The following is a 20,962-nucleotide window of genomic DNA, read 5'->3' as shown; positions in this document are numbered from 1 at the left end:
GACTCTGAAGAACAGGAAATGATTTACGGGGCGAGGCCGGGCGACGAACAGTAGGATAAACTAGAGCCTGTTTCTGCAATTGAAGACACATTTCTCGTGGTCTTCAAAATGTCTTGCTATGTTTGTTTGAGGTTTGAGCCTCATTTCCCCTTCAGCTAGTGGCATTCTCTCCTTCACGCCGTTTCCGTCATAATTCTCTCGTTTGGAACTCTTGACTCTGGTTGAGCGATTAAGAAAGTGTGAAGGTGGATGGTGATAGTGGAGCCAGCACAACAGACTTTGGGACCGGTTCTCAAAAAGCAAGCTGATGGGATGAGAGCCAAGGGTTGGGCTTGGGCGGATGGCCCCCCCTGTGCTGATCGACAGATCCTCTCGACGCCCTCGTCCACGTCTGGGTCCCGCCATCCCAATCAGCGTCCCTGCCGCTCTTGAAAGGAACCTGCCGCGGAGAGAGGCCAGAGAAGGATCTGGTCACGCCCGTTGCACCGGTACCAGCCATGGGATTCATTGGCCCAGACACGCGCTGGCGGCGGAATTCAAGCGGGCGACATCATCGATCCCATTATACTTATTACACTTTCCAGTACAGGGTCACAGGGCCCCTTGGGACGTTAGTGTAGGCAACGATTTGCTAGTATCTCGAAATCAAAGTTTCGAGACACCTTCATACGAGGGACCAGATTTGACTTTAGGTGGTAGTGATAGAGACGGCGTCCTGCACCTAGGGTTTGTGTTCGCGAACAGTTGCTCCGATTCCGAGCACCTCGGAAGTTACCGCCCTCGTCGTCGTTGAAAAAGTGCCGAGTGGCTTTGCTGCAAACGAGGCTGCCGGCGTGTTACTACGACGAAACCTACTAGAATAGTGCGCGACGCCCAGGCGGTCGGCAGTTGCGTAGTGTCTTTACAGCTCGTGTCCGCCATGAGTGATTAGCATGTTGGCCATGTGGTGCAGGGCTGGAATTTTTGTGTTTGTGATCACTGGTGAGACTTTGCATAATGACTCTGGAGCTACTGCGGCGCGAGTTGATGTGCTTCACTGCTCTTATATTCGAATACGGATATATGTGTGTGATGGGGGGCAAAGTATCAAGAAACATGACGCAAACAGGATTGAGCCTTGTCTTACTGCCATTCGCCTCTTCCCAGCCATCAGTTTATACTTACATACGGATACACAGTACATCTTGGCCCGTTCGTTTCTGCACAAACTGACCCTTCTCACCCCTAGTGAATGAGCGGGTCGGTGATGGATGATCTGCAATTGGCAATGAAAAAGCAGGTAGGGGCCGAGGAATCGGATTCGCGACCGGCATTGAATTGTCCTTGAGGGCTGAAGCACAACCCGTACCAAAACACACACATCGGTCGGCTGCCCGTTCCGTGACACCGCTCGTGCTTCAGGGACGATCTTGTATGCGCCAAGCAGCGCACATGGCACATTATGAGTTGCAAGACAGGCAGCTGCCATTGTTTGACTTTAGAGTTGATTGATGATTGACAGCAGATGGGATCCGGATGACATTTCCTCCGCAGGAGCCAAGTGTTCGCGGTGTTGGTATCCCAAACATTGATTTGGCGGATGAGACTTGAGAACGCGTACGTATACTAGATAATGAAGATGATGATGATAATAACAACAACAACAATAATAATCATGGCGGTGATGTATGTAGGCGGAGACACCCATGCTCTGTTATGGATAAGGAGGTCCTGCGGCCCCCATCGTCGACATCGACAACAATACATACATACGCCCAATGGAGTGAGAATCGCCTCATGTATCCACGACCGTCGCATTGTCCTGGAATTCTCCGGATGATCTTGCAAGTTGCAATTGAAGACTCACGACCGGGGGTTGCCCAGGAGGACGCAGTGCCGGCTGCAACGACATCATCGGCCGTCATGGTTGGATCAACTTCCCGTCCGGGTGCGTGGGTTTTTCTTCGAGATCGGCACGACGGTACCCAGCCAGAGGTAGCGGCGCCGCGGCAGACAACGTGCTCAACCTGCGCTGCTGCTGACCAAGGTTTACCAAGAGAGTGTTTTTGGGACAATACCCGAGGCACTCGAAGACGATCGCCGCGCGGGCACCGCGTTAGTGCCCTTCGGTTAGAGGTAGTCTTGGACAAGGGGGGTGGGTTGATGGTCGAGGGGGAACCAGCCCAGCCCAAGGTCCAGCCCTTCCCGGAGATTGGTCAGTGACAGGTGAGAGCTGGAAGACAAGATTGGCCCGGGCCCATTGTTGAAGGCCAATGTCTAAAGGCGAATTACCTACCTAGAGGGGCACAGTTGATCTCATTCACAGATCTGCTGGCGTGGATGATGACCGCTCGTACAAGTTACATCGGGGCGAGCTGTACCGTGGTCCGAGTCCCCGTCTTCAGGCTTCAAGTCTCGAAAAGCCTAAAGGATGGACGATCTACCTACCACGTTCCATCAGTACATACGAATAGCCGGATTGCAAACACAAAAAAAGCCCGGTGTTTGGTTTGGATAGGCGTCCATTCAGCGGTAGCGGTTGGACGGGTACATCTGCCACCCACCCTCTTCACCTGGGCTGGCTGCGTATACTATCGTACGGCCTGCCGCTCTCAGTCTAGGGAATCCGAGAAGAGGGCTATATGGGGTGTGCTCCCATATGACGATACCGGTACAATCAGAAAAAAAGAGGCTCCGAAGTACGACCGCTTCGCGCCGTAGGGTACCCCATACTGCAGGGTCGACACGCAGCAGCTTTGCATGCGCGCGGGGGACGGACGACGACAAAGTGAAGGGATACGTCGATACGAAAGGTCTGGCGGACGCCACGCGCTGCACCCGATCTGGATGGACGCCGTTTCGTTTGGCACCAGCTAAGCTCAGGCAAGCCTAGGGAGCTTGTTGCTACCTTACCTTTTGCTAGCCGTGCCTAGGTAGCTAGACCTATCGCTCACCCGCGGAACACCTTGTCCACACGAGCAGCAGGAGGGAGAGAGAGGCACAGAGAGGCACAGAGAGGCAGACAGATCTGACTGATCCCAGGAAGTTGCCGTTTTGACAGGATACGGCGGAGGAGGTGGACGGACATGCTGGGGTTGAGAGGATGCCCAGGCTCGCGCTAGCAGAGCTTCAAAGCCCGAGGACCTGGATCAGTTCAAAGCCCGATCACGGGACTTGCGGCCCATGTCTTTTGAATGGGGAACGTCCTTCTCGTGCTTTTCCGACGACATGGGACCACGGGAGCAGGGCAGAGGAGAGATCGTCGCTCGCCCGTCGTGAGGATCGTGACCGAAGGACACGAGAAGCGGGATCTGACGCTGGGGTTGTGAGAGTTGGAGAGTGACGGGGGCAGAATAATTCCGTCGAAACAAATTGGCCTCTCCAAGGTTTTACGATTTCAGGCGGGTGCTGAGTCGTTGGCAGATGGCCGTCAAGCATAGCCAAAGTATAAAAAGATTAATCAAGAAAATAAAGGAACAACGGAGTACAAGGGACGTAGGCGTGGGCGGCCGGCCTCCCGGCGATCTGCAGCCGCTGCAAGGCTCACGAACTATCTACGAACCGCTTCAATCTTTGCGTGTCGCTCTCAAAGTTTATCGTCTGGCGTTCATTTCCCAAGTCGAGGGTCCGAGATGCTGCTCAGCCACACGAGATTGAGGTGAATCACGTAACTTCGGGGGGTCAACCATTACCACGGACGGCCAAGAGACTATCGTGATGTTGGATTCTCGCACATCGCGATCCTCTCTCTCCCCACGGCGGGGGGGACAACCAGCTGCTGCCGATTGGTGAATGAACGAGATGTTACACCGATGGGAGATGGAGATTGGGGGGTCATCCCACAACGGTGAGCAACAACGCGCTCGCTGCAGCGGGACTTTCATCCGCAAGCATGGTCCAGCAGGGCAGAACAGGGTTGAAGTGAGCAGACTCTCATTCGTAGAGAGAGGCATCGCTCAGCATACTGAGCATAGCACTGATACCCTCAGATGCGGACGGACTACGATAGAGTGTGTGGACGGGCTCATCGTTGCATTGTGTCGGCCAGCGGCCCAGCAATGTGCAAGTGCCAGTCGCAAGCAAGGCGTTGGCAACCACTAAAGGATTCCATGGTGGTTCTGGTGTGAGTCTAGCGTGCTTCGCGACGGAACAGACAACTTGTTCGGTGTTAGCACGCGGCATAGCGGTAGCCATTCCATTTCGTTTCTGGTGATGGCTTCGTCTGGGAACATGGGCCATGGACACCGGTGGTGGGAAAAAGCAAGCAACGGCCGGGCGGTTCCTCCTCTAAGCCACGCAAGCCTCACAAGTCCTCTCGTCACATACGGCCCGTCTACGTCTACTAACATAGTGTGGACCGAGGGAGAAAGTCTCCACTGGCGGCGGGGACGCTCCAACTAAGACTCTCGCTCCCAGCTATACTAGACGCACCACAGGTGTTCATGTCTCTCTCTCTGTCTCTGCTTCTTCACGTGCTAGGACGCTAAAGTCGTTCGCGAAGTTTGACACGGAGACACTAGACGACGCCGTCGCCAGCCATTTTCTCAAGCGAAGTCTGAAGTCTGCACTTTGTCTCAACGTTCCCCCGTTTGCCCGTTTCCCCGTTCCCCGAGCCTTGCAAGCGTACCAAGGCAAGCAAGCCTCAAGCCTCTCGGGGGTCTGGGGAGGGTATTACGTGGTCGTCGTTTCTCCAAGTGCCATGCCAAGTTGTCGTCAAGTCTCAGGGAGGCTCTTCTGTCACAGGGCAGCGCACATGGCAAAATGCAGAGTTGCAGACATGCAAAATGCAAACGGGAATGCAAATGCTATCAGTGTCGTCGCAGACGCAGACACAGACACCCACTCCGGAACTCTCTGATCAACAACAACCACTCACTTCCAAAGACTGGTATCCATGCACCCACATGAATGAGGAGGGAGGAAACTTGCTGCCATAAGCATATTAAAGCAGTGGCAAAACATCAGAGCGACCGGAGCTGTCACGGCGGAAGACTTGGGACGACATCGGCGGGACAAGACGTGACGGAGCCTGTCATTTGGTCTTTGGCAAGCAATAACGGACGAGTCACCGCTTCATCCGAAGCCATTCTGTTGCACAATTGTGCCTGAGAAGCTCTCGGAACTTGAGGCCTTCTTCATGCCTTGGCCCTCACATGGAAGGGATTCCCCAACCCCCCTTGAGTCTTGATCCCGGGCCTTTCCCAGGAACTCCGTTGCCGTTCCGTCTGCATCCCATTCCCAAACCCTTTTCCTCCCATCTTTCTCGACCCTCGTCTCCAGGTCGATCACGGACCCCTTCCTCATGAACCAGGGTCGTAGGAGCCAGAGAGAGGCAGAGGCACCTTGCAGTGGACAGGGTATGTGCGAGACATCATGGCCGGGGCCCGGGGTGGGATCAAATGTTTAGGGAAAGCAAGCACCAGGCTAAGACGATGACCACACAACACACATGCGCACATCCATGGGCCGTTCAAACTCAGAGAGCGAGAATCCGAGCAGAGAGGGCAGAAGGAGAGAGAGAGCCGACACCAAAGACCAGACTTGTTCTCTTCCTCCCCTGTGACCCTATCCTTGCGAGGTTCAAGCCACCCTGCGCAAGCGAGGGGGGCTTTCCTGGCGCCCGAGCTAAACTGAAGATCATATTGAAATTAGCCTTTGTTTCCGACTGTCTGTTTCCCTGCCCCCCCTCCTCTTACGCCCCCTTCACACATCTCACATTTCTCACACCCTCATGCCATGCCAATATGGAGTCTTTCCCCTCCCCCTCCAAGAAACAGTATCCCGGCGCCCCTGATGCCCCATTCCCCTATCGATGCCGTGCCGTCTCTTTGACGCCGCCGCCGTCCGATCCCCTCGCAAAAAGCCCACAACCAAGATGGGGGGAAAAGACAAGATGGAGAGATACTGTCAGAGCACACCAACCCAACAGCAACAAGCAGCAAAGCAGGACCCAATAGAGGAGGCTAACGAGTTGCTGACAGCTACCTTCAAACTTGACGTGCGTAACCCTTTCGCACGGCCGCCGCTGCAAGCGATGTCGACGACGCCGAACCTAGCGGCAGACGCCAGACCAGGAGCTTTGCGGCGACTGCGGGAGAGCTTCGCTCGCGGCTTTTCCATGGGTGCCACAAAGCCAACCGCCCCCCCCCGAGTCGAGTCGGGCTGCAGTGACGAACTCTATCTAGCGGTGCGTTGAGTTGTGTTGAATTGCGATCATATGGGATCTCTGGGGCCGACTTGCCTGGGCTGAACTCAACTTTGAACAGTTTCTGCTCCATTTCCATTTCGGACTGATGCCCGACCCGAAAGCCTGGCGGACGGTCAATCCTTCACCACACTGATTTCCGTGGCTAAATTGTGAATGGTCAAAATGCCACTCTGGGATGCCACTCTGGCACTCAGTACTAGTTGTGTCGGCATCGCCAAGCGGCAACTGCCTGAAGGTTGCAACGCACACGACACAAAGTTGAGAGTTGTCTGAAGTTGTCAAAAAAAGTTATCGTCCAGAGTTGACCGGCTGTTGCCGTTGCACAAACCGGCTCTTCACATGAGTTGACGCAACGCAACGCAACGTCTTGGGAGCTGTTTCTCTATTTTTCATCCCGATGACTCCGCATGAGATGCCAAGAGCAGGCCGTTTTCCCAGCCCGTCAACCCTTTTTTATCATTAAGCTTGTCTTGAGAGCAACGTGATGAGCGTCAATCAAAACAACATCCGGCCAGAATGCTTGCTACTCCTGCCTCTCAACCCTGTAGCAAATCCGGAATATTGTTGCAATTAATGTCCCATGATCTGGGAAGGGGTTCTTCCGGGCCCCTGTGTATTGGTATTCGTATGCCCCCCCCACGGATGCGAGGCCGAACATCATAGTAGCATAGAAACAACTCATTATGCTGGGAAGAGCCGTTGAGACAAGATTGGGATCATCTCGCGTCGTCGGCAGATTGAGCGAAGTTTGGATCCGACAATCTGCATCATGGGCAACTTGCCATTCCAACACTTCAGGACGATTCTGGAACAAAGACACCAGTCATCCGAACATGGGACCTAGCACGGCACGTTGAAGCACCGTGTCCCCCTCCCTCCTCTTTCTGAAGTCTCGCAGCCTTGGGATGACGTTCTGGCATCTGCACATTCGAGGCAGAAGCGACGAACGGCATAAGATCACCTCGACAATCCGGTCGCAGCACAGGGCTGGCAGGGTCTGATGAAGCTCTTGGGGCGTCACACGCCGCACGCCCCCCGACGTCAGTCAGGCACAGAGTCGTTGCTCGTCTCAAGTGCGTGCGTGTGTGCGGAGCAGTGTGTGTCTGTGGTGCGTGCCCACGGCTGGCAACCCCAGTCCACGAACACCACGGTCCATAACGAACATCTCTCCCTCTCTCTCTCTCTCTCTCTCTCTCTCTCTCCCGTCGTGGCTCTTGACCTTCTTCCCTTCTACACCAACCCCTCGGGCCTCCGTCCCAAACACACAAGCCTTCATGACAGGACAGGGGTGAGGCATCCCAGACTGCCCCATCCTCGGAACGGGTGCAAGATCCATATTAGGAAATGGTGGCCCGAGTGGTGCCATGCATAACAGCACTGGATTCGGATTAGCCCTTGCTAGGCTAGCGGCCCACGCACCACGGCCGTGGAAGGGGGGAGCCGGGGAGGCGTGGCCAAGGGTGTGCCGGCAGCTTGAGAGTTTGTGAGTTCAGAGAGACAGAGAGAGAGAACGAGAAGAGTAAGAGGGCGTGTGGCCAAGATATGTAGGGGACTCCCTCAGTACATTCCCGTGTGGGAGAAGGAGGAAGAGGCGTTCAGAGCAGGGCCCTAACGAACAGCCAGGACACACGGCTGGGGTACGCTCTTGGACAACAGACCCTGCCGTTGCATAAACCAGTGACCGTTTGACCTCAGCGATCCATTGACGTTGATCCCAGACGGGGTCAGTCGCCCTCGATCTCACCCGCAATCCCGGCTACTGCTGCCAGCCAGCCAGCAACACGGATACACCCATTACCTACTGCTCCCATGTATCCGTACTGCGTAGAAGTACGGATACACTACGACTCTTTTCTTTCTGCCCACGCCAGACTCGAGATCGTTGTTGTTATGATTATGGTTCAGGCACACAACCAGCATCGCTCAGGATCCCCCCGATGCACCCCCAAGTAAGAGAACCGTCCACATACCCTTGCCCCGTCATCCCAATATCCAGGAGGCGCTATAGCCAGGCTACAGATACATCGAGAGACAGGCCATCGTGCTCGCGCTTCTCTCACTCTCTTTCCTGTCTCTGCTACTTGCTAGTTCCTACCTGTTGTCTTCCTCTTCCTCCTCTCCTCCCCTCCCCTCCCCTCCTCCCTCTTCACGGCCCCCGGTCTCATCTACCTAGTACCGATGACCCCGTCCTCCTCCCCTTGTCGTTAAACCTCGCAGCACGACTGAGTAGTACGTACCCCATAGATGACCCAAGACGAGGACCTTGGACTGACCCTTGCTTCGCTACCATCAGAATCACACACCCCCGTCGTCGCCGCCTTTCGTCTGGTCCCAGGCCTGGCGTAACGGTCCCAAGACTTATCCCACTCTCTCTGCCTCTGACCCACACACAATTTGTGACAGGCGATTGTGGCATCTCATCGTCCAGGGATCATCGTGTGGATTTACGCTTGATCACCCATTCCACTCTGCTTCGGGAGATCTGATATACCTGCCTCCCCCATCTGCCACCTCTACTCCATCCACCCACCAACAAGCTTCTTTCACCAGGCCATTTCATACTTAAACTACCCACCCTCCCCTTCCCCCTCATCGACTTGGAATCTCGAATAAATCCTGAAGCAAAATCAATCTCTAGTATCCAGCTGGCACTTGGGGCTAATCACTACTCTACATCTAATACCTGTTGTGTTAATATTCAACGACCTACCACCATCACCATCACATCAACCACATCTTTCATCAACTCATCGACGACAAGACCGAAGCCAACTACAAGGAGAAAAGGATCAACTACACCACGCAACCAGCACCAAGCACACTCCAAAGTTTTTCGAAACTCTTAATCAGCAACAATGGCGAGCGCTTTAATATCGAACCCGTACGCTGCTCAGCAAAGCGCACACTACGGATACGTCCAACCGCCTCAACCTCCCCCATCGCCTCCCATGGACGAGACATCAAAGTGCTCTCTCCCCTCCATCTCAAATCTCCTTGGCCTCGCAGACCAAGGCTCGCCCACATCCGAGACGCACCCTCAGATTCCTCAGCAAGGTACGGATAGGATGGACAGCGCAACAGACAACAGCAACAGAACACTGACCTCCCGCATAGCATCCTCCCAAAAGTCCGAGACGAGACCAAGCTCTTCTCACTATGGCCGCGGCGGACTTCCTCCCACGCCTCCCATGAGCTCCGACGCCTCCTTCGACGGCTACAACTCTCCCTCAACGAGATCCGTCAGCCAGCTTTCCGTCGTCTCACAGCCCCAGAGCAACTACTACTATGAGTCCACGCCCCCTCTGGAAGCCGAAGCCCACCGCCACATGGCTCCCATGATCCCAAGAGTGCCTGTCCAAGGCTCATACGCCCAGGCCCAGCCTTTCCCGCCTGCCTATATGCCCGCCCACAACCCCATTGCGGCTTCCTACTACCCTCCCATGCAGCACACCCCTCCTCCTCAGGCTCAGATCTCTGGCATCTACTACCAGCGCCCTCTTCCTCAACAATTCCCGCCCATGGCCCCCGTTCCCGTCGGCATGGGACCCAACGGTACCAACCCGTGGCAACATCACCACTACATCTCCCCCTCTTCAGCGGCATCCTTCCCCCAGAGCCAGGACCGCTACATCTGCCAGACCTGCAACAAGGCCTTTTCCCGCCCTTCATCTCTGCGCATCCACAGCCACTCCCACACCGGCGAGAAGCCCTTCAAGTGCCCGCACGCCGGCTGCGGCAAGGCCTTCAGCGTTCGCAGCAACATGAAGCGTCACGAGCGCGGATGCCACAACTTTGAGAGCGGCAGCACCTGCAGCAACTGATCGACAATTATAATCTGAACGGTTATTTCTATTCACTGTTATCATGATCAATACGACAAAAATCCTGGGGTGGAGTCGTCAAACGCGCAAAAGAGCTGGAACGGCAAAGGGGAAGGGGGGTTCGGACCGGTTTCAACGGGAAAGATACCACGTGGTAGAACATTATCACTTCTACCGCAACTGCAACAACATCAAACGACATCAATTTTAACATCATAATCAGCAATGACGAACACAATCAAAACAAAAAAAAAAACCCAAACCATCAAATCAAAGTCTTTTCAACGGCGTTCAACAACTACAAAAGAGGGTTCCCCACGGATTGGAGAACATCATCCATTGGCGGTCCTCTGGATTGGGGAAGACGGGGTCAATCAAAGGCAGAGGAGGAAATCTATTTCTTCTCGACATGTGTTAAAGTTGGCTTATTTCTTCTATTTTCCTTTTCGTCTGCTTTTTACTACCGGAGCAAGAGGCGTGAATCATGGCTGGGGCAAAACTGGTCACGGGCAAGAAGTCCAGCCAGGCAATGAGAAAACTTGGCATTTACAGGCGTTTTGAATTGTATACGGGGGGTGGGTGGATCGTGTGTGACTAGTCCTCTGGTTCGGAGGCAAGTCAAGAGGCAAGGTTATTCCTGTGAGGATTTCCCTGTCTTGGCAGTGTTTTGGGTTGTTTTTTTCTACTTCTCTTTCCATTATTATTCCGGTTCTTGAACGATTATATCAAAATGTACGATTATGTGGTAATGTATATAGAAAGGAGAAGCCGCACAGAATCGAACAGAGGAGAGGATTGAAAGATCATCATCATGAGTTTCCCGTACTCTTTGCACAGTGACTTGGTGGTTTCGTCAGTCTTTTCTGGCCACATCTTTTCGTCCCAAGACGTAACATGTGTGGGCTCTACATTGTGGGTTCTGTTGCAATGAGGCGAACTTGATCCCCTTGCAACACAACAAGCCTGGACCGAGCACGTAGGAAAGCTCGGATCAGTCCGATTCATCTCCCCATCACTAACATAGGGCGAGGATATTCTGCCAGCAGCTCCTGCTATCCCGCCCCCAAGTGTGGCTGCGGCAGGCCCTACCTCCGAGCCCGGAGGCCAGCTGCCCATACCCACCCACTTACCTACCCACCTACCTACCTACCCACCTACCTACCCACCTATAACCACTACTTCGTCGACCTTACCGTCGCTACCGCTACTACTACTACTAATTAAAGCTATTCCTAACGTTAATATACTATAAGAAGAGAATAATTACGAAGTTAATAATCCTTTTATTTATTAATATATAGCTGATTACGACGATTATAATTACGTAGAGTACGACTACCCACTTTACGGCTAGCGATTCCCTACCTTATTTAATACTAAAGTAATACTTAACGAGGCTACTTACGAGGCTAGCTTCGCAGTCCGAATTATTTAATATAAGCCCTCTACTAGGGCGCTAACTACCGTTACTTATTATTATAGTTATAGCCCGCGTCGCGATTAAAAATAGTAACGCCTCGTAAAGTTAACTTATTTAAATAAGTATCGCAAATCCTTAACCTCGTTTATAAACTACCGCTAGTAAATCGCTACTAGCTTTTTAAGTAGTAATTAGCTCTTTCGTCCTATTATTAATAACTTCCGTAACTATTATAACTACCTATTTAGTAATACTAACGCTTTTACGCATTACCGCCGCGCGCTACTACGTAATAAAAAGGACTAAATCGTTAACTAATAAAATAAAGGTATTCGACCTATTTAAATCCTTTCGAGCCTATGGTTAGAAAGTAGCGATTATAGCGGCATTATTACCCGTAATATACTTAATATATTAGCTACTTACTACTATAACAAATTAAGTAGTAGGACCCCTATTAAGTAGTTATTTAACTAATTACGTAATTTAACAAAGTACTAGTACCGCTTCTAACGCGACGACGTAGGCTATATTATAAGCTTATTTATCGTACTTATTACCGCGATTTCCCTATTTTAATAATACCTAGATATTCTATTAATAAATTCTATATATAAAACTAACCGATTTAATATACCGTTATTTAATATTTACGAAGTAACTAATAATAATTATACTTTCTAAGTTACGAGCTACTTTCTATTTAGTAAGAAAGAAGCTAACTATTATTAGGCTATTAACTAGTTATTAGTATTACTCCGGGCCTACGAAATTCCCTTTCCGTAAGTTACGTATATAGATCGCGAGATTACTCTACTTAATACCCTCGATAATAATACTTAATTTAAAATAATACCGCACGTACTCTACCGTTAGTACGTTAACTTTAATATACTAGCCTAGACCCGGCGTTACTTCGGCCCGGCTACGAGGGACGAGACTAGCGTAGTTATATATAACCCTTGTTTTTAGTAATTCCTTATAAATTAAAATAATCTCCTCCGTAGCTAATTAATAACTATATACTATAACTAATTATTTAAATTTTAGACTACTAAGTACCCTATAGTAGTAGTTAATTATGCTATTAATACTTAGCTTAAGCCGTAGTATAAGAAACTTATACTTACCTAGGTTAACTAAATTAGGCACTTCGGTTACCTAATTACGTTAATTATTAAATCCTTATACGCGAGTATTAAAGTACGAGTCTACTACTATACGGGCGATTTTAAAGCCGTATTTAATAAATTAGTTATTTTCTAAGTAAGTTAAGCGGCTATAATTAGCGCTTACCGAACCTATTACTAAGTTAAAGTATTAAGTACTACTACGGGGTTACTTTAAAAAAAGGTACGTCCGTATATATACTATAATACCCTTAAGTAACTCTTATAAGAACTTAGTATACTAAGTAGATAACTAAATTTAGGTTTATTAAAAAAGCTATTAAAAGAGTGCGCATACTACTTAATTCGAACTACTTATAGGCTACTTTACTACTACGTCCTCTAATAATATATTAAGAACGGCACCCTAATATTACTAAAAAAGATCTATTTATACTAGTTCTAGTAACGCTCAGAGCCTACTATTAGTAATAGTACTTCTATCCCCCTACTTAATCCCCTATAAGTCCGAGGTAAGGGTCGCCCACAGGGCTCTATAGCGGGTATTATAATAGTTATAATAGGTAAATTAAAAAAGCTAGCTATTAATTAAAGTACCTCTTCTAGACGAGAGCCCTCTGCGTTCGAGTATAAAGAAGCTACTAAATACGTAAAAGTAGTACCCACACTAGCGCCGCTACTATTAACGGTACCTCTAGCGCTAAGTAAGGCTACCTCTACCTAACGAGGCCTTAAGATTATACGTAATTTTAATACGTACGAGCTTAATATAAAAATATAGTAGAGGTACTAGCGGGCTACTATTAACGAGGTAATTAACGTAATCGATAGTAATATAATTAATCTTATAAAGGCTCCTCGGCTACTAACGCTTATAAAGTTACGATCTTAATTAATTAGTAATCTTACGTAGTTAAACGTATTATAAGATCTAGCTAACGAGGATTACGCTTACGATATTAATCCTACGATAAAAAGCGAGATAAATAGACTTATTAATAAGTACGAGGCTAAAGCAGAGCACGAGGCTAAAGTAAAAAAAGTCGCTAAATTACGGGCTATAGGCTATATAGAGTAATTAATAGTTAATTAAGTAGTTAATTAAGTAGTTAACTAGGCTACTTTATTAATTACGTCGAATTAGGCTAATTCGTCGATTACCGTACTTTTTACTAAAATAATTTAATCGACTATAAGTTAATTAACGGCCTCTAATTAGTCTAATCTATTTGAATACTAATTACGCAGAGCCTAGCTTATATATATACCCGAGACCGGCGGTCGTGTGGCGGCCGCAGCCACACTTGGTGGCAGAATAGCGGGAGCTGCTGGCAGGATATCCTCGCCCCTAACATATCACTAATCTTTTGACTACCGCTATTGTGTTTCCTCACGGACTCACACGTATTCGGAATAGCTTCTCCGACACAGGCACTCGTAAACATGAAAGTATAGTTTGCTATGAGCCATTCCTCACAAGGTACGTTGACTTCGAGGCTTGGGACCGGACGGAAAAGCCGCCGATCGCAACACTGTGAGATGGCAGCTGCTGATGACACAGGCACACCCGTTAAACTCCACCAGGGTGGGAGTGGAAGAGGAGGGGAGGGGGGAAGGCTTCCCATTTCCTCCATGGATCTAGCAATCCAGGTGACTCCTCTGTCCCCATTCATTGAAAAAGGAAAAGAACAGCCCAAGTTCCAGAGCGGGAACGTTGGGACTCGGAGAGAAGTGCGGCGAAAGAGGATGCGGTAGGGCGGAAGACGGCAATGATTGACACCAAGGAAGACCAGCCCGGAGAAAAAAAAAAAAAAAAAAAAGAGGCTGATGATCGACGCTGCAGAAAGGTGTCAGAGAGTTGGTGGTGCTCTTGGGATGAGACAGTCAGAAGATTTACGCTTAAAAAAATTCACCGCCTGATTTTTCTTGTTAGGGTGGTATGTGCCTCTCTCTACCAGTTTCTCTCTCACTCTGTTGTGTAAGGTGTAAGAGAAGTGAGGTCAGTGTTGCCTTTGCATATTTTGTTTCGGCCGGTCTTTTCGCCGTTGCTCGTCTACATGGTTGACCGATGGAACCCAGAATCTCTCTTCAGAGTCCAAAGAGGCCAGATTGATTTTGTCCACGGCAAAATAGCCGTGGGTGCTGAAAGTCATGCGGCCAACCATTGTCTCTCTTACGTCTCTTTCCTTCCACGTTCAGCAAGGTAACTCCAAGTTGTCTGCTTGTCCCTATAGAGTCTATTTTGCCTTTCGCTCCTTCGCCTCATCGCTACTTGACACGAGACTTGCCCGACATCCTTTTTATTGTTCAGACCGATGAAACGAACCGGAGACCCCAGCCCGAGCGTTGGCCCTGACTCTGACTGGCTGACTGACTGACTTGGCTGACATCCCATCCTTTCTTTTTTTTTGCCTTTCCGTTCCTGATCCCATCCCTTCCCGCAACCGCAATGCGGCTGAAGTGTGAGATTGAGAAAGTGTGTGATGTGACACCTGGCTGGGGGTGAGAGTTGGCTCTTGCACTGCTATGTCAGCCATGTATAATAGGCTCGACAGTGTCTCGTGCACGTCACGGAGTGGGCTTTTTCTTGACTTCATTGTTTCTACGCTGCGGTCTGTGTGTTCGCTTCACACGGCACGGCATTGAAGAATATCTGGTGTTGGTATGTGCGTGCATACATGTACCACACGGCAGACACACATACAAAGTACATCCTATTACCTCCCGAGCCACTATGATTTCTTTTCGGGTGACTGATTCGGAGATCTCGTTGAAGGACGATGACAGTGAGGGTTTTAAGATTACAATGTCTCAAGTCATGAGATGTAGCTCTGTAGCTTTGTCGAATTAAGGAGCCTCCACCTGTTGGTGGACTATCACTAAACCTCACAAAACATACGCGGCCCTGCTCGGGAATTTGTTTTTCCCAAATGTTTAGCGCCATCGAACCGGAGCAACTGAGACCTCAAAGTCCGAGTTAAGGAATGGCCGACCCGCTGGCCTTACGGAGTACGTGGGTTCTTGGCTTCAGCAGTTCAGCTTCGTTATCCAAAAAGGCACAGGGTGTTAGTGACGAGACAAATCGAGGCCGATTCTCGTTGATCTGACTAGCGTCGCTGGCTGAGTCTATGGGGTCTCTGATGTGGGCGGGGAGGGGGGCCTCGGGGAGTTGGAGGATCGAAACTCTTTTGCACCACAGAAGCGCCGATGGCCACACACGCACACACACACATACGAAGGACACAGAGTGACAGAGTAACATACACTACACTATCCGAACCCGCGTGAACCAAAGAAGAGCAAAGTCTGGTATGACAGCGCCGGGCCAACCCCGGGTAAAGAGGAAGGGAAGGGAAGGGCAAGCAAGGTAGGGGTCGGGGAAAGGGATGGCTGTCAGGATTGCTGCAGCCAACGCCGATCAGCGCTGCGATAGAGAGTGGGAGACGGCAGGGGGAAGAAACAAGACCTACAACTCTAAACCGGGGGGGTTCAAGAAAAGTCGGCCACTATAACTGGTCAGGAGGGGGCTTTGCTTTCTTGGACACTGCGACGGTAGCATCGAGGGCACACGGGGAGACGGGGATGGGAAGATCACAGTACGCAGTTTGGGGACAAATTCTCGGGGCCACGGTCGGAAAATGTCCATTTACGACCTGTTACGACGTGGCCGACTTTCCCATCGCGGCTCCAACGGTGCAACGGCGCCAAAAAGGGGAGACGATGGCGTAGCATCAACGGCTGGGGGGACTCAGCTTTATTGGCCTGGTGGCGCGAACTACTTTTTCTGCTGCCATTCGTCTCTTTCTTGCCGGGCAGGGCAGAAAGGATTGAGAGGTGCTCTGTTATGTCGGCGGCACATTAAGCTTCTCGTGTCGTCCTGACTCGGCCTGCAACGTCAAAGTCTCTCAAGTGCCATGCTGCAATATTGACAAGAAGCTTTTCGGCCAGGTGTTTTGTTTGTCAATATCGATCTGTCGTTTCTCCACCCCCCTTTTCTTTTTTGTTTCTTCGTGACTCCGTAATATAATGAATGTTAATGTTTTTACCCTCTTTTATTCATTTGGAGCGGCCCCTTTGATCAGCCAGGGTCTGTAGAACTCTAGTGATATGATTTGCGAAGGATCAAGGCGCTCTTAATTGCAATTATGTTATATTATTCTATATTTTACCCATCGAGTCAATCTTCTGCCCATCATGGGCACTCATTGTTTTGATGGATGGATGGATCTCCGGACCCTTAATTCATCGTACTCATGTCAATACGTGCGTATGTAATACCAAGCTTTTCCTTCGCTGGCATCCTGTTGGAGAAAATGGGGACTCTTTCCCCCCTCGGGCGGGGTTGTTGACTTACGAGTCTAAGACATGGCTTGACAAGCTTGTCAAAAAACACCCCGAGGAAGCCGGCTTGTTATGGGAAGCCCAATCTCGGGAGTCGGGCGGACGCGGAGTGGATCGACTGGCGCTCCGAGATGAGGCTTTCAAGCGCCGCTGGCACGGATGTACGGAGTAGCACCCTTCTCCAAATGTACTCTAGTTGTTTACGACCTGTGCCCTGCGAGCTGTCTGGTGTTTTGGTCATCGCATGGGAATGGACCCTTACTTTGATGACGATACTGTTGTTGTTATTGTTATTTTTCATGCCCCCTTTCCACACCGGTCTTCCTCGACAAGCCCTTCCCCAGTTGCGAAGACGATGTGTTCGACCCGCAAACGGTGATCGCCATTCCATCTCGCAGCGCGGAAGAGGGACGATGCCTGCAGCGCCAGGCACAAAATCCACAGGAAAACGGCGTGGGAGCCCGGTTTGCATGCAGAGCCAAAAGGAACTCGCCCGACGCAGGGAGGAGGGGCCGACGACAATGACTATCTCTCTCTGGACTCCGTAGACTGTGGGTAGAGCGAGCCGGCAACCGTTCTCTCCATGAAGAAGCTCAGTACGGAGTAATGTACGAAGTAATCTACATACGCGCGCTACGGATATTCCGTAGAGCATGGACTCGTGGAGTGATTGCTTTCAGTGTTCATCTCACTGTCGTCAGCCACAGGGCAGTGCTTGCCTTTCTGCCCCTCCCTGCGCTTTCACTGCAATCTTGGAGTCGAAAGGTTAGTCTCCAATAAGGCATTATAAGAGTACGGAGCCCGGTAGGTTAGCACGGCTAGTTACTAATGACTCTGTCCTCACGCTAGACGCAGACCAAAATCCTTCTAGCGCTGCACGCCAGAAAGTCAAACCCAAGGACGAGGGGGGGCACACCTTTCACTCCTTTGGTGGAGCGATCTTGGCTAACGATAGTTTGGGGCCCCTCCCTCCACCTTCCCGAGCCCCCTACCCTGCCCGGCGCGCCGGGAAGAGTGGCAGCGGTGGCCTGTCCTTGCTGACGTTCGTCGGGAAGCCTGCGATGGCCCTAGTGAATCCGTGCTCCTGTTGCTCTCTCTTGGTCGTCGCAACTTGCTAGCCGTTGGTTCCTCCTCTTCTTGGCTGTTCGGCGCCGAACGAGGACCTCAAGCTTCTGGCTGGAAGGACGAGCCTAAACAGACAAGAGACACTAGAGACGAGAAAAGTCTAGGACGGATAGTGCCAAGAGCTCTCGATGGCCTGATCTGCCCCATGGCGTCATGAGCCTTGAGCACTGGCTCTCACAGTGAGAGGCGACAGATCCCTTTGGGCATGAATGTCGGGTTATTGGCAAATCTCGCTCTGGGGACCGGCGATCCGGTACAGGTCATCGCCCCGTCCAGCGTATCTTCAATACTGGATTTTGATCGTGTCGCGCGTGATGTGGGATAACGTAGTAATCGACGATATAGAGAGGCGTTCGCCAGCTGTTGCATCTCGTGTTGCATTTGACATGCTCTCTAGGCTTTCCCACTGCCACCGTCTCAACCGGCGAAGGGAAGAGCGCAGGTTCTCGCTGACTGACCGCCCGAGAAAGCGAGGATTACAACTACTGGGCAGTTGACTAGCTAGAACTTGGGATGGGGATAAGGGGGGGGGGGGGGTTCGGCCACTCACCATGCCCACCCCGTCTAGCCGGTCCCAGCTCCGTCTCAATATCAAAAAGTCGAAGTCAAACAAGCAGAACCCTTGCAGGGCTTCCGAGCAGGGGGATGCGTGCCGATCACGGGCTCCAGCTGAGCCTGTTCCTGCAGAGCCGACGACTCAGGATCCGGCATGCTTCTTGACCGGGCTGGGGCTGGGAGAGCCTTGGTCGGCACTCGCACGCAGACTTGCACGACCAGGGACCGGCATTCCTTGCTTTGCAGACCTCAGACGATTCATATCCTTTCTTGGCGGGGATCTCTTCTTCTTTATTGGAGTCTCGTGCGTTCCCTCCGCCCCTCCCCAGTCCAGTCTTTCGACCCTTCAACCCTTCCCACATCATACTCACCCCCGGGGCCTATCTTTCTGTAAACGTGCGTTCGATGCTACTCATGCCTGGGAAATCGCACGCTACGCCGCTAAACCAGCCCATCGCCGTTCCCAGTGTCGCGGCGGTGGGAAATTTGGTTGGCTCGTCCTCCAAGTTTCCCAGAACGAACCCGTCACGACGGGGAGTCCGTCGACTACCAGGTTAGCGCGTCCCCTCCGAATGGTACCGGCGACGGACGGCAAGAAACTCTGTCCATGTCCCACGCCCATCCCACGAGCACTGCGCTGCTTGCGTAAGGTAGAGTCGTACCATGGTGTTCGCAGAGTGTGTGAAGGTAGTGTAGAGTATACGCTGGATGCTCACGCAATTTGCTAGACGGGGGATCCCTTCTTTTGGAGATGGCTCAACCGCTCAACCGAGACGTGAGCGCCTTCGTCTTAGTCGACAACCTATTGGCCCGTTGAACTTTGTCTTCAGCGGCGCTCACACCACATTCTACACCGCACGTCTTTCTTCATCTCTTTCCCACTCCCCTGGTGTGCGGTGTGCAAAGGTCAGAGGGGGAAAGATGATGGCCACACGTTGTGTTTCAAAGCCTTCCATCTGATCGATGAGCAACCTTACACTCTAACACACAACACGCCGAAGTACAGCCTTGCTGCCCAGACCTGAGCCAAAAATCTGAAGAAAGAGAGTCCTGGGCCGCTGGCAGGCCGCTGCCTGTCAGTTTGAGCCCAGCGGTAAGAGGAATGACGACCGGTTCAGACGGACGAGCCAGTCTGCCATTGCAAATTCCAACTCAATGCTGCGATGACACTCCCTCCCCCCTTCCTCAGCGTCCACCATCTTCCCGGCAGCAAGCCACATTGCTGAAACAGTCAGATGAAGGACAGGCTGGGCTGTTGTTGTAGTTGCGCTTTAGGTTACCTCGCTTATTTCTACACTATTCAAAAGCGCAACACTAGAGACGTCAGTGTTTGAGCCTCGCCAAGCGAAGAGGAAAAGAAGACGCAAACTTGGACTTGTGGGTTCCTCCAATTTTCCTCATTGCTAGATGCTGTCTGCGACGTCCATCTCGTCTGCTCGCCGCTCGGACGGCAGCATTTCCTGGGAATGACACCTAACGTTTTCCGCTGCGACGCCACTGCGCTAGTAAGAAGTGACAATCGCAGAAGCAACCGTCCGCGAAACGATGGGACCGTCTTTACGGACAGAGAACGTCTGAAAGAGCCTGGAAAGGGAGGATGAGGACGAACGAGCATCCAATCTCTATCCCTGCAATGGGGCCAAAGACAAGATCAACCAAGACATCCCAACTATCCGCAATCATCCCGAATAACCCATCGTGGTTTGCTTTGTCGGGCTCCTCATCTCCCCTTTCCCTTCTGTGCTGCTCTCCCTACGGAGAACTCCCCGGGCGATCCCAAAGATCATCTTGATCAACATGATCAACCACCTATTTCGAACAGCTGCCGACAGCCTGGACCCTTTTCCCTTCCCCCTCTCGGCCCTTCCCCTCCCCATCTCTTCGCAGATTTACAGACAGACGGCAGCGGATTGCTGCCCGCTGCCGATTTGACTGTCAGGCTAGCCAACTGCCGAAGGATTCACGGTGTCTTTGGTAGTCCCTGGAGAAATTCCCTCACGAAAGTCACTAGTAGTAGGAATAGAAAAAATGATAGAGAAGGCGGCAGAGCCACCACGGCCCGACTCTGCATACCGAATCCGAGACTCCAAAGAGCTAGTGATCGTCAACGTCGCAGACAGCCCAACGTCCTTACGTACGCATCCCAAATGCTACCAGTATCGTTACTTGAGAAGTCCGAAATTGGGCACGGGGGCCATAGTCTAGCCATCCCGCATGGTTTCTTAGAAAACCCCACACTGTAACTCCGTCTGCTCCGCATTCTGACTTTCAAGTTACAGAATGAGGAAGATACGTCAAAGTCGTGGAGCTAGATCTCGAGAAAAACGTGGCAGGTACGGATAATACATGTAGGTTTGACGAAGGATAGCATTAAGAGACGGCT

General features: G+C 51.2%; 6 protein-coding genes across 6 annotated transcripts; 5 read left to right on the top strand and 1 right to left on the bottom strand.

Annotated features, from left to right (window-relative positions):
* Positions 1-5,723: 5,723 nt before the first annotated feature.
* Positions 5,724-6,320, top strand: CLUP02_09078 (uncharacterized protein; the record flags this gene model as incomplete). Its single annotated transcript, XM_049288059.1, has 3 exons — positions 5,724-5,885; positions 5,909-6,166; positions 6,246-6,320. The coding sequence occupies 3 exons, from the start codon at positions 5,724-5,726 to the stop codon at positions 6,318-6,320; spliced, it is 495 nt and encodes a 164-aa protein (XP_049145203.1).
* A 29-nt stretch (positions 6,321-6,349) lies between these two features.
* On the top strand, positions 6,350-6,761 carry CLUP02_09077 (uncharacterized protein; the record flags this gene model as incomplete). Its single annotated transcript, XM_049288058.1, has 3 exons — positions 6,350-6,422; positions 6,532-6,628; positions 6,677-6,761. The coding sequence occupies 3 exons, from the start codon at positions 6,350-6,352 to the stop codon at positions 6,759-6,761; spliced, it is 255 nt and encodes an 84-aa protein (XP_049145202.1).
* Positions 6,762-6,870: 109 nt separating this feature from the next.
* On the top strand, positions 6,871-8,753 carry CLUP02_09076 (uncharacterized protein; the record flags this gene model as incomplete). Its single annotated transcript, XM_049288057.1, has 10 exons — positions 6,871-7,039; positions 7,125-7,264; positions 7,323-7,440; positions 7,481-7,670; positions 7,736-7,780; positions 7,906-8,136; positions 8,207-8,228; positions 8,276-8,359; positions 8,432-8,529; positions 8,591-8,753. 10 exons carry the CDS (start codon positions 6,871-6,873, stop codon positions 8,751-8,753), a joined length of 1,260 nt encoding a protein of 419 aa, XP_049145201.1.
* Positions 8,754-9,042: 289 nt separating this feature from the next.
* On the top strand, positions 9,043-10,008 carry CLUP02_09075 (uncharacterized protein; the record flags this gene model as incomplete). The annotated part of the gene is made up of 1 exon (XM_049288056.1): positions 9,043-10,008. The coding sequence occupies one exon, from the start codon at positions 9,043-9,045 to the stop codon at positions 10,006-10,008; it is 966 nt and encodes a 321-aa protein (XP_049145200.1).
* A 3,948-nt stretch (positions 10,009-13,956) lies between these two features.
* On the bottom strand, positions 13,957-16,117 carry CLUP02_09074 (uncharacterized protein; the record flags this gene model as incomplete). Its single annotated transcript, XM_049288055.1, has 13 exons — positions 13,957-13,975; positions 14,036-14,090; positions 14,140-14,217; positions 14,272-14,427; positions 14,514-14,529; positions 14,616-14,739; positions 14,885-15,073; positions 15,131-15,211; positions 15,263-15,368; positions 15,421-15,515; positions 15,552-15,743; positions 15,828-15,948; positions 16,066-16,117. 13 exons carry the CDS (start codon positions 16,115-16,117, stop codon positions 13,957-13,959), a joined length of 1,284 nt encoding a protein of 427 aa, XP_049145199.1.
* A 1,048-nt stretch (positions 16,118-17,165) lies between these two features.
* Positions 17,166-17,447, top strand: CLUP02_09073 (uncharacterized protein; the record flags this gene model as incomplete). Its single annotated transcript, XM_049288054.1, has 1 exon — positions 17,166-17,447. One exon carries the CDS (start codon positions 17,166-17,168, stop codon positions 17,445-17,447), a length of 282 nt encoding a protein of 93 aa, XP_049145198.1.
* Between the last annotated feature and the right edge of the window lie 3,515 nt (positions 17,448-20,962).

This window comes from Colletotrichum lupini, chromosome 4, assembly GCF_023278565.1.
Source record: "Colletotrichum lupini chromosome 4, complete sequence".
NCBI lineage: Eukaryota > Fungi > Ascomycota > Sordariomycetes > Glomerellales > Glomerellaceae > Colletotrichum > Colletotrichum lupini.
The sequence above is the reverse complement of the archived record's forward strand: the minus strand, read 5'-3'. Positions and strand labels throughout refer to the sequence as shown.